The sequence below is a fragment of the Carcharodon carcharias genome, chromosome 20, assembly GCF_017639515.1.
Source record: "Carcharodon carcharias isolate sCarCar2 chromosome 20, sCarCar2.pri, whole genome shotgun sequence".
Taxonomy (NCBI): Eukaryota; Metazoa; Chordata; class Chondrichthyes; order Lamniformes; family Lamnidae; genus Carcharodon; species Carcharodon carcharias.
The window spans coordinates 68,045,750-68,058,072 of record NC_054486.1 but is presented as its reverse complement, the minus strand read 5'-3'; the positions used below and the strand labels follow the sequence as shown (position 1 = coordinate 68,058,072).

Genomic DNA, 12,323 nt, shown 5'->3' with positions numbered 1-12,323 from the left:
CCTCAGCTATTTACAATCTATATTAAACGTTTAGATGACAAGACCGAGAGTAATGTATCTATTTTGCTAATGGTGGGTGGAAAGGTAAGCTGTGGGGAGGACACAGTTGCAAAGAGATATAGACAGGTTAAGTGAGTGGACAAGATGGCAGATGGAATATAATGTGGGGAAGTTTGAAGTTATTCACTTTGGTTGTGAGAATAGAAAAGCAGAGTATTTTTAAAAGGTGTGAAATTTGTAAATGTTTATATTCAAAGACTTGGGCATGCTTGTACAAGGAACACAAAGGGTCAGTATAGAGGTACAGCAAGCAATTGGCATGTTGGCCTTCATTACAGGGGAATTACAGTACAGGAATAAAGGAGTCTTGCTACAATTGTATAGGGCTTTGGTGAATCAACATCGGGAATACCGTTTGTAGTTTTGGTCTCCATGTTTAAGGAAGGATACACTTGCATTAGAGGTGGTACAGTGAAAGTTCATTAAATTAGTCCCTTAGATGAGGGTTTTGTCCTTTGATAAGAGGCTGACTAAATCGGGCTTATATTCGCTGGAGTTTAGAAGAATGAGACAATCTCATTGAAATGTACAAGATTCTCAGGGGGCTTTATAGGGTAGATGTTGATTGTTCACGGTGGTCAGCGAATCTAAAACACGGGCATAGTCTCAGGATAAGGGTCCAATCATTTAAGACCGAGATGAGGAGAAATTACTTCACTCAAAGGATTGTGAATCTTTGAAATTCTCTACCCCAGAGTGTTGTGGATGCTCCAACATTAAATATATTTAAGGCTAGGATAGTCAGATTTTTGGTGCCTCAGGGAACTTAAGGGATAGAGTGGGTAGGAAAGTGGCATTGATGCCTAAGATCAGCCATGGTGGTGTTGAATGGCAGAGCAGGATCAGTGAGCCATATTGTCTACTGTGTCTTGTTTTCTTATGATTCTATGATATACTTCACTCAAATTGCCACCTCATGTTTTCTCTACTCTCCTCGATCACTGGCTAAAGCTGAATCAGACTATTCAAACCTTGGCCTCCTATTTGAACTCAGCTGAGCTTTGCACCCCATATCTTCTCCATCACTATCACTGTCTTCCAGGAATGAAAAACTTTTGTCATTTGTCAGAATTCCAACTTTTGGATCATGGAATTCCACCCTTTTAATTTTTTGCCAACCTTTGCCTGCCTTGGGGGAGCTGCCACTCAGCCCCTCTCTCTTTAATCTGCCACCAATCTGACTTGCTTTCTGTGATTAGGAAGTATGGAGGTTATGCCCCCAGTATCTGCTGCTCTCATGTATTGCCTGCAGAGCACTGTCTTCCTGGTATCACCTCCACTGTGGGAGTTGCTGACACTGACACAGGACAGCTGGATCTTCTCACCCAATCCGAGGCTGTTACCATGTAATGGAGCGACTCAACCCCGACCCGACTGAAGCCTGCCAGTCAGCTACAGGTTTCAGCTCCAGCCCCAGCCCCAGAAAGGAAGGAGAGCCCAGCCAGCCATAGATTCAATCATATTCCACCTTTGACACAAGTTGCCACTTTGCACCACCTCTGGCCTATATGAACATATGAACTAGGAACTCTGCCATTCAATAAGATCCTGGCTGATCTGATTGTAACCTCTTGCATACCCAGATAACCTTTCACCCCCTTCTTAATCAAGAATCTGTCTAGCTCTGCTTTAAAAATATTCAAGGACCCAGCTTCCACTGCCTTTTGAGGAAGAGTTCCAAAGACTCTCAACCCTCAGAGAAAAAAATATTCTCATCTGTCTTAAATGAGTGACCCCTTATTTTTAAACCTTAACCCCTAGTCTAGATTCTCCCACAAGAAGAAACATCCTCTCCAGATCCACTCTGTCAAGACCTCTCAGGGTCTTAAAAGGTTTCGTTCAAGTCACCTTTTACTCTTCTAAACTCCAGTGGAAACAAGCCCAATCTTTCCTCATAAGACAACCCACCCATTCCTGGTATTAGTCTAGTAAACCTTCTCTGAACTGCTTCTAATGCATTTACACCTTTCCTTAAATAAGGAGACCAATACTGGACACAGTATTCCAGATGTGGTCTCACCAATGCCCTGTACAACTGAAGCATAACCTCCCTACTTTTGTATTCAATTCCCCTTGCTCAGTGATGGAATAGGTCGCCCTTCTAGATCTGTCCAGGTCTGAGCCCCGGGGGCCTGAGCTACCACCCCTCAGGGCAGCGGCTCCCCCTTTCCTGGCAGTTCAGATCAAAGTGGCGCTCCAGCCGCCCACTGAGAGTGGGGAGGAGGTGGAGGTGGAGCAGTGGCTAGAGGAACTGTATGAACTAATGCAGGTTAGGGGCAGAATAGGGTGAGGGGAGGGTGGAGCACAGCTGCAGCTTGACAGGGAGCAGGGAGATTGAAACCCAGGTGGTGGGGGAGGGTGGGGGGTGCACAGGGGATAACAGAGTCAGAGGGCCAGGAGAGCAGCAGAAGGGCTTGGAGAGCAAAGGGAGTGGGAGTGGGGCCAAGCGTGTGGGAGCAGGGCTGAGGCCTAAGACTGGGATCCAGGGCCTGAGATTTGGGATGGGAGGGAGGGCTTGTATACGTATGTGGGTAGGTAGGTTGGGAAGTGGGGTATGTGTGGTGAGGGGGAAAGAGGAGTTGATTACAATGTGTGTGGGTGGTGGGAGAGGAAAGAGGGTCTTCTGTCACCATGGAATATGGAGAGCTTGGCTGAAACCTATGAGTACATAAAGTAACATATTTACAAAGTACTTTAAATACACAGATTTTCATATTCATATGATGCATTATTATATGTTAATCTATAATGTCAACTTTAATAACATACCACATGTTAATGTGCTGCTTTTATTGCCATTTCGTTTTTGTTGGCATCTGCAGTCAAATTAAGAGTTTTTTTAATACATATTTTTTCTTGGGATGTGGGCATCACTGAAAAAACCAGCCTTTGTTGCCCATCCTTAACTGCCCTTGAGAAAGTGATGTTGAGTCAAAACGGGGTGACATTGAAAAATAGTTTGCGAAGCGCTGCTATAATTCTTTGCTTCAGTTCGCATGTACATAATCCAGCAAGATCACGTTCTGTTGTTAGTGCGGCCGTCATCCTGTATTTCATGCCCTATAACGACATTGAATGCTGAAATGCTGAGGTCACTTTGGTGATTTAATATAAATGCATTGGTCCATTGTTTACCTTCTATTACTGTCAAGACTAAGGGAAAACTAATATTGCTACCCACTTGGTCTAATAATTCCACCCATTTGAAAAGGCCTAGAAAATTTGCTTTTCACTGTAGATCATCAAAAAATGCTATAATTACTGATTCCTTGTCAAACAAAAAACAAACAGACCTTTTTGTCTTCAGCCACTAATTTTCAGACCTTTCTGTCTTTGGCCATTCTCACCCCTATTGCCTTCTTCCACTTCTGAAACATCACCTGGTCTATCCCCTGCCTCAGCTCTTCTGCTACTGAATCTTCATCCACAGTTTTGTGACTTTTGGACTTGACTATTCTAACACTCTCCTGGCCAGACTCCCACTTTGCACCCTCCATTAACATGACCTCATCCAATACACCTCTGCCTGTATGTTAACTCTCACAAAAGTCTCATTAACACCGCCCATGTGCTCACTGACCTACATCAGCTACAAGTCCAAAAATGCCTCCATTTTAAAATTCTTCCCCTTGTTTTCAAATCCCTTCATGGCCTCACCTCTATCTCTAATCGCCTCAGCCCTACAACCTCCAACATTGCTGTACTTATCCAATTTTGGCCCCTTGCACATCCCTGATTTTCATCACTCTACCACTAAGAGCTATGTCTTCAGCTGTGGAAATCAATCCTTAAACCTCTCAATCTCACTTTCCTTTCTTAAATTCTCATTAAATCCTAGCTCTTTGACCAAGAATTTGGTCATCTACCCTGATATCTCCTGCATAGTTCAGTGACATATTTGATAATAAACCAGTGAAGCATTTTGCAATGCTTTACTATGTTAAAGAATCTATAATACAACAACTTGCATTTATAATAATGCTATCCTGCCTTATTGGTTGCTGGTGTACCTTGACCCTAGTGTTTAGGCTGAGGCCTGTTTCTCCAGTGTGGTCAAGGTCACTATCGCATGATAGACTCAAGGAATCTTAAACTTATTTCCAACAGAGTGACCGGACTTTTACATTGAACATGTGGGCACACCCCCAACCCGAAATCTTGTGAAATAGCAAGAGACGACTTTAGGTGTGCGTCCAATATGTTCATGTTCGCGCGCAATATTACTGTTGGCGGGTGTGCATGGCAGTTGAAAGCGTGCCACCAACAATTAAGTGGTCAATTAAGCCCATTAAGGAGGCAATTATTAGAGATCTTACATGGCGCGTGCGCTTTTACCATTGGCAGACGGGCCAATTGGCCAGGTGGCCTTCACATTTTTGCTTCATACTCGATCCAGGGCAGATAAAATGTCCAGGATGAAATAAAATAAAGGAGATGCTTGATGACTGAGGTGTTATGAGTTCTGCTGTCAGTTGTTTGAATTTGCATGAGAGAGTTTGCGGCATTTTTTTGTGCAAATTTAATTGGAGAATCCTGCAACTCCCTGAGGCAGTTCCGCAGCAGTTATCAGCCTTCAGGGAGCTCATTGGAAATGCCCACCCGCACCCTCACTTCTCACGGCGCCCACCCTCTTCACAACCAGTCCCCCATCTGGCAGCACTGAACCCCTCAGCATGCATTCCACGCTCACTGCCAGTTAATTGGCCAGCCAGCGTGAAATCACGTTCGGGATCCAATTATGGCCAGACGTGGAAATCATAGTCACTTCCAGGCCAGCCGATCAAGTGCATCAGAAAGCGCAAAATTAGGCCACTGAATGGGAGAAGTCAGCTATCATCAAACATGCTCAACTTAATAACCACCACATTCAATTGTTCAACTCTAGACTTATCCATCATGCACTGGCATACAAGATGCATCAGGGAGGCCAGTGAGAGGTATCAACACCACATTATTCCTCAAGATGGCAGGATTCTTATCAGTGACATCTGGTTACCCTTACTCAAGAAACACATTAGCATCCATTCTGCAGTTGACTCTTCAACAGCAAGAATGTTAACATGTACTGACCTATTACGAATGCAGTAGCCTTAATAATCAGAAGTATGATCCAGCTCAAGTGCCTATCCTCCATCTTTTTCAACTGTTCCAGTCATTCCTCCGATGGGCAGAGTATGCTGCCCAAAATGTCAAGGCCTACCAGTTCTTCTAAGGAACTCATTTAAAGTATCAACTGTTCTTTTCAGAGAAAAAGTTTCCTGGTGTAAGTGTAAAATTGTTGCATTCAATGATACTTCTCTCACCATGAAAACCCTCAAACAGTTTTGACTCTTTATGTGTAAAGATGAAAGCCTACATCTATAGCAGATGTCAGTTTACTTAAGTTTGCAATTACCTAATCTTAATGTTTTTAGAAATTATTTTTGTAGCCACATTACCTTTTAATCCTGAATTCTAGATATGCCTTTCCCTTCGTTACCAAGTAGTTCCCACCTTTAGTTCTGATCCTAAAAGAAAAATCTCTCCATTTTTGTGTCAGAAATCACCTTTTACAATGCCTAATTTTAATAGGCATTTTTAGGTATTATCTCGAGTCTGGAGGTGCTTGAATGCACATTCAATCATTCATTTTTAAATGATATGCATACTTAAAGGCAAGGACCAAATAGTGATGTAAACAACAATAATTCTGGTCGGCCGGAGACTTATTCAAAGAGCTTTTTAAGGCTTCCGGCTTCATCTTTTGTAAACGAACTCAATTTACAAAACAGCAAGGTAATACCTGCAGCAGTACTTAACTTCTGTAGAATACAGCTTTTGCTGGAACCTTGTCCTCATTGAAATAAATAACCAGAGGCAGCCACTGCATCACCCAGATAAATACAAAAATGCAATTTCAGACACAAATATTTAAAAACATTTACAAATTAAGAAAAGCATATGCATTCAAACAATTGTATTGTTAAAAGTGACACAGGCCATTTTGAAAGTTTAAGTAAAAATTAAGACTGGGTAATTTATTGATCTTATGAAGGACACAGATACAAAGTACATTCGAAAGGCCACATAACATTAAGTGAAAACTCCATCATAACTGTCACTTCAGAAAAGCAGCTACAACACTACTGGTAAACAACAAATTCCTTCACCTTTTCATACACCACCAGTTATAATGGCAAGTAGGCAATTTTAGGTCATAGCTATATTTAATTTTTTTAGTAAAGCTTTGAAGTTTATGTTGGTTGAAATACAATACTGAAAGAAGTCTATAGAAGATTTAACAAAATGCTACAGCAGAGCCAGTTTAGCACTGAGATTTGCATCAGAAGGATTTTTCTGTTTGTTCTTGATCCACAGCAGTTAAGATTCTGACTTGACATAAAGGTAGCAGACAGTCCATGTTATTCAGTTCAGTTTATACAAAACAACTGTCATTATTCGTATGTATACAGTAAAAACAAAACTGTACATTCATGTCATTTCATTTCTTCTTGTTTTGAGCGCTTAGGTGACTTGTTAATTTGAAGATAATCTTATTTACAAATGAAATCAAAAGGCACATCTGAAAAAATATGCATGCTTACAACAATGTGAAAGAAATTCTGACCTTTAGTTATCAATGCTTGCTTTTCACAAACTGACTAGCCTCCTACATACTAGTGCAGGTTAGACAGCTTTACCCATTCAAAAATTCCAAATTAGTGTTATAATTTCTTCTCTAAAATTTTCAGCAGCCAACCAATACAACTTGAATAGAGAAACACAATTTGTAAAAAGCGTCATATTTCATAAAGTTTCAGTCCTTAGGCGATCTGCATCAAATATTTAATGTATCAGTAAAACCCCTGTAAAGCTCATTCCAACAAATGAATAGTCACACAGGATCAACATTATAATAACCTTCCTGATGTCTGCAAAATTCCATCATTTAACAAGGCCACTAGAGCTCAAATATCTCTCAAGGATTTATCTCGTTGGCTCAGTGCAATGATTAGTTCAAATAATTTAATTCATTTGTACAGTGCAAATGCAAACTTGTGTTACACTTCAAGGTAATTATGTTGGCACTGCAAGTCTGAGGAAAGAAAATGCTGCTGATCACCTGAGAGGAGATCACAGCAATGAACTATTCTGTAATCTGAATGAAAGAAACATGAAGATTCGGCTTTACTCCAATACCAATTTCTCAACTGCACAATTTTCTTGAGTGTACAGTTACTAACAAGACATCAAAAAAGGTTAAAAACAGCAATACATTTTCTTGCCCCAGTGCCTTAATACAGATGCCTGATTTCCCACAGTGCTTTAAAATTTAGTGTCAGTGAGGAATTTCTGCATTTTCCAGCAATGGCAGTCCACCTCTGTGCAAAGAAGGATGTGATATTTCCCGTTTGTAAGTCTTTGGTGGAAGTTTTGGCAGTTGTGGATTGGAGTTCTGTCTGGGAGGTATAGGTGGAGCAGAAGAGTAAATAGGGTTAATGTGGTTTGAACAACGCCGTATAACCCTGGGAGAAGGTGTTGGAGGAGGAGTACTGGGGGAACTGAGGTTTGTGCTGGATTCTCTGTACCAATCTTGATCCCGATGAAGGTGGCTCTTTGGTGCTGGCTGAAGATGAAAAGGATCATTCATGAAGATCTCAGGAGGCCTTATTGGTATAGGTGGAGGTGTATCAGGCAGTGGATCCCTTGGAGGAGGTGGAGGCGGACTGTGTAGTAGCCCATCTGAGGAAATATATAATCCAGGAATCCTAGGTAACCGGGGTGGAATAGCAGGAGGGCTATCTGGCATATTTGAAGCTGTCTGTAAATAAAGAGATGAAATTATTAGTCAAAATTTCTTATAATTAATTAAGTTCGAAATGACAACAGTAACAAATTAAGAATTCAACAACAAACAACATCAGTATCTGCAAGGGTAACAATGGTGAACCAAATCTCATTTTATTCAGTATTCATGCAGGACATCCACTTCAAGCAAATATCCAATTTGACATGTGCAGGTTTGCTTCCCACACAAATCATATTACACAACAACTTGTGTGACTATTCATTTGTTGGAATGAGCTTCACAGGTGTTTTACCGATACATTAAATATTTGATGCAGATCACCCAAGGACTGAAACTTTATGAAATATGGCGTTTTTTTTACAAACTGTTGTTTCTTTAGTCAAGTTGTACTAGTTGGCTGCTGCAAATTTTAGAGAAGAAATTATAACACTAATTTGGAATTTTTGAATGAGAAAGCTATCCAACCTGCAGTAGTATGTAGGAGACTGTAGTCAGTTTATGAAAAACAAGCAGTAATAACTCAATGTCAGTATTCTTTCACTAATTATTGTAAGTATGCACCTTTTTTCAGATATATTTTTGATTAGGATCAAAGTGAAAAACAACAGGAAAATCATCAGCAAAAATCTACAGGAAAACTATCTGGACTTCTCTTAGATAGTCAGCACATTGTCCAATATGGAACTGAGCCATATAAACTGGGAAGGTGTTGGGTTCAATCCCTTGTTTATTTTTATTCTTTATGGGATTTGAGTGGCTGACAAGGCCAGCATTTTTTTGCCTCTCCTAACTGCCTCTGAGAAAGTTATGGTGAGTTGCCTTCTTGAACCACTGTAGCCCATGTGGTGTAGGTACACCCAGAGTGCTGCCAGGCAGTTCTAGGTGTTGATCAAGCAACAAGTGAAGAAACAGTGATATAGTTCCAAGTCAGGATGGTATGCAGCTTGGAGGGGAACTTGTAGGTGGTGGTGTTCCCGTGTGTCTGCTGCCATTGTCCTTCTAGGTGGTAGGACTTGCAGTTTTGGAAGATGCTCTTGAAGGAACCCTGTCAAGTTACTGCAGTGCATCGTGTAAGTCATACACACTGTGCTGCTACTATCTGACCATGGTGGAGAAAGTGAATGTTAAGGTGGTGGATAGGGTGCTAATCAAGCAGGCTGCTTTGTCCTGGATGGTGTCAAGCTTCTCAAGTGTTGTTAGAGCAGCATTCATCCAGGAAAGTGGAGAATATTCCATCATACTCCTGACTTGTGCTTTAAAGATTGTGGACAGGTCTTGGGGAGTCATGAGATGAGTCACTCAGCGCAGAATTCCCAGTCTCTGACCTGCTCTTGTAGCCATACTATTTATGTGACTGGTCCAGTTAAGTTTCTGGTCACTGAGACCCCCAGGATGCTGATGTTGGGCGATTCAACGATGGCAATATCATTGAACGTCAAGAGAAGATGGTTAGATTCTCTTGTTGGAGATGGTCATTGCGTGGTACTAGTTTTGCATTCCTTACTAAACCAACAACTCACCAGTCTGACACTGGTTTGGTTCTGTACACAATGATAGCTTGCAATTATATAGCACTGTTAACATATTCCAAAGCAACTTAAGATGATGAAAACAAATAATGATACAACAGAAATGTTATGAGGCAATGACCAAAGTCACAGTCGGAGCTAAGCTGTAAGAAGGCTTTTGATGAAAAGTAAAAAGATAGCAAAGTAGACGATTTTGAGAAAAGCATTCAGAATGTGGGAGAGAAAGATGAGATGCAAAATAGTTCCACGTTGAAAGAGTGCATTGGCACATGGAGCCAGAGGAGACTGCAGAGTGAAGGAGGGGAAAATCCACATAAGAATTTATAAATGGGGATAAGGTTTTTGAATTCAGTGTGCTGGGGCAGGGAAGGCTATACTTTCATCTCCATAACATTACCCATCTCCAAACTTGCTTCAGCTATCTGCTCCTGAAAACAGCATTTATGTCTTTTTACCTTTAAACTTGAGAGGCTGGTGTCCCACTTTCCACCCTCCATAAACTAGAGCTCATCCCAAAACACTGTTGCCTGTATCCTAACTTCAATTCACCCATCAATCCTGAATGTTATCCAGGTTTTGTTGCCTATGGACATGGACTGCTTCAGTACCCGAGGAGTCCAGAATGGTGCTGAACATTGTGCAATCATCAGCGAACATCCACTTCTGATCTTATGATGGAGGGAAGGTAATTGATGATGCACCTGAAGATGGTTGGGCCTAGGACATTACCCTGGGGAACTCCTGCAGAAATGTCCTGACTAAAATGATTGTCCTTTAACAACCACCTTCTTTTGTGCTAGTTATGAATTCAACAAGTGGAGAGTTTTCCCCAAATCCCATTGACTTCAGATTTTCTAGGGCTTCTTGATGCCACAGTGGGTCAAGCTGCCTTATGTCAACAGCAGTCTGGAGTTCAGCTCTTTTGTCCATGTTTGCTCCAAGGCTGTAATGAAGTCAAGAGCTGAGTGTCACTGGCAGAACCCAAATTGAGCATCAATGAACGGGTTATTGCTGTGTAAGTGTCCCTTGATAGCACTTCTGACGACATCTTGAATCACTTTGCTGATGAGAGAGAGTAAACTGATGGGGCAGTAATTGGACAGGTTTGATTGTCCTGCTTTTTGTGGACAGGACTAAACTGGGTTATTTTCCACATTGTTGGGTAGATGCCAGTTTTGTAATTGTACTGGAACAATCTGGCTAGGGATGCGGCTAGTTCTGGAGTGCAAGTCTTCAGTGCTACTGCCGGGATGTTGTCAGGGTCCATAATCTTTGCAGTATACAGTGTCTTCAACTGTTTCTTGATATCATGTGCTGTGAATCAACTTGGCCGAAGACTGGCATCTGTAATGCTGAGGACCTCAGGAAGAGGCCAAGATGGATCTTCAACCCGTCACTTCTGGCTGAAGATGATTGCAAATGCTTCAGCCTTATCTTTTGGACTGATGTGCTGTGCTCCCCCATCATTGAGGATGAGGATATTTATGGAGGCTCTTCCTCTGGTTAGTTGTTTACTTGTTCACCATCTATCACAAATGGATGTGACAGGACTGCAGAGCCTTATCTGGTCCGTTGGTTGTGGGATTACTTGGCTCTGTCTATTGCACGCTACTTCCGCTGTTTGGCATACAAGTAGTTGTGTGTTGTAGCTTCACCCGATTCACACCTAATTTTTAGGTATGCCTGGTGCTACTCCCGACATGCCCCCCTCCACTCTTCGTTGAACCAGGATTGATCCCCGGCTCGATTGAGATGGTGGAGTGAAGGATATGCCAGACCATGAGATTATTAATTGTGGTTAAATACAATTCTGCTACTGATGTCTCATAGTGCCTCACGGATGCCCAGTTTTGAGCTGCTAGATCTGTTCTAAATTTATCCCATTTAGAATGGTGGGAGTGCCACAAAACACAATAGAAAGTACCCTCAATATGAAGATGGGACTTCATCTCTACAAGGATTGTGTGGTGGTCACTCTTACCAATAGTGTCATGGACAGATATATCTGCAACAGGTAGACTGGGGATGAGGTAGAGGTCAAGTAGGTTTTTCCTTCTTGTTGGTTCCCATACCACCTGCTGCAGACCCAGTCTAACAGCCACGTCTTTCAGGACTCGGCCAGCTTGGTCAGTAGTTGTACAAATAAGCTGCTTTTAGTGATGGTCCCCCACCCGTTCTGGGCTCTTGCCACCCTCAGTATTTCCTCAATCAGTGTACTGATTCATCAGTTGGTGGGTGGGAATCAGGAGGTTTTCAAACCAATGTTTGACCTGATGCCATGAGACTTCATGGGGTCCGGAATCAATGTTGAGGACTCCCAGGGCAACTTCATCCCAACTGTATACCACTGTTCCACCACCTCTGGTGGATCTGCCCTGCTTAGTGGGACAGGACATAGTCAGGGATGGTGATGGGGTGTCTGGGATAATGTCTGTAAGCTAAATATAGCTGTTGTCAGGCTGTTGCCTAACTGGTCTGTGAGACAGCTCTCCCAATTTCAGCACAAGTCCCCAGATGTTAGTAACAAGGAATTTGCAGGGTCCACACAACTGGGTTTGCCACTGTTAGATCCGGTGCCTAGGTCAACGCTGGTGGCCCTTCCGATTTCCTTCCTTTTTGACCTTGTAGCAAATTGGCAGAACTGAGTGGCTAGCTCAGCCATTTTAGAAAGAAGTTAGGAGTCACATCTAGGCCAGACCAGGTAAGCTCATTCAATTTCCTTTCCTAAATTTTCTAGTGAACCAGATGGGTTTTTACAAAAATCAATGATAATTTCATGGTCACCATTACTGGGACTAGCTTTTTTTTTTAAAATTCCAGATTTATTAATTGAATTTAAATTCCACCATCTGCCATGGTGAGATTTGAATCCATGCCTCCAGAGCATTAGCTGGGCATCTGGTTTCTCCATGCATTTGCATCCCATGAATGCTAATTAAATCATA

General features: G+C 42.0%; 1 protein-coding gene across 2 annotated transcripts in view; it reads right to left on the bottom strand.

The window, feature by feature from the left end:
- Window positions 1-6,056: 6,056 nt before the first annotated feature.
- The window catches only part of sos2 (son of sevenless homolog 2 (Drosophila)), a 113,896-nt gene continuing 107,629 nt past the window's right edge, over window positions 6,057-12,323 (bottom strand). For both annotated transcript variants that reach the window (XM_041214127.1, XM_041214128.1), the window contains one exon: window positions 6,057-7,861. In XM_041214127.1, the coding sequence (XP_041070061.1) occupies window positions 7,379-7,861 (483 nt within the window). In that variant the 3' untranslated portion in view covers window positions 6,057-7,378. The remainder of the gene's footprint in view (window positions 7,862-12,323) is intronic.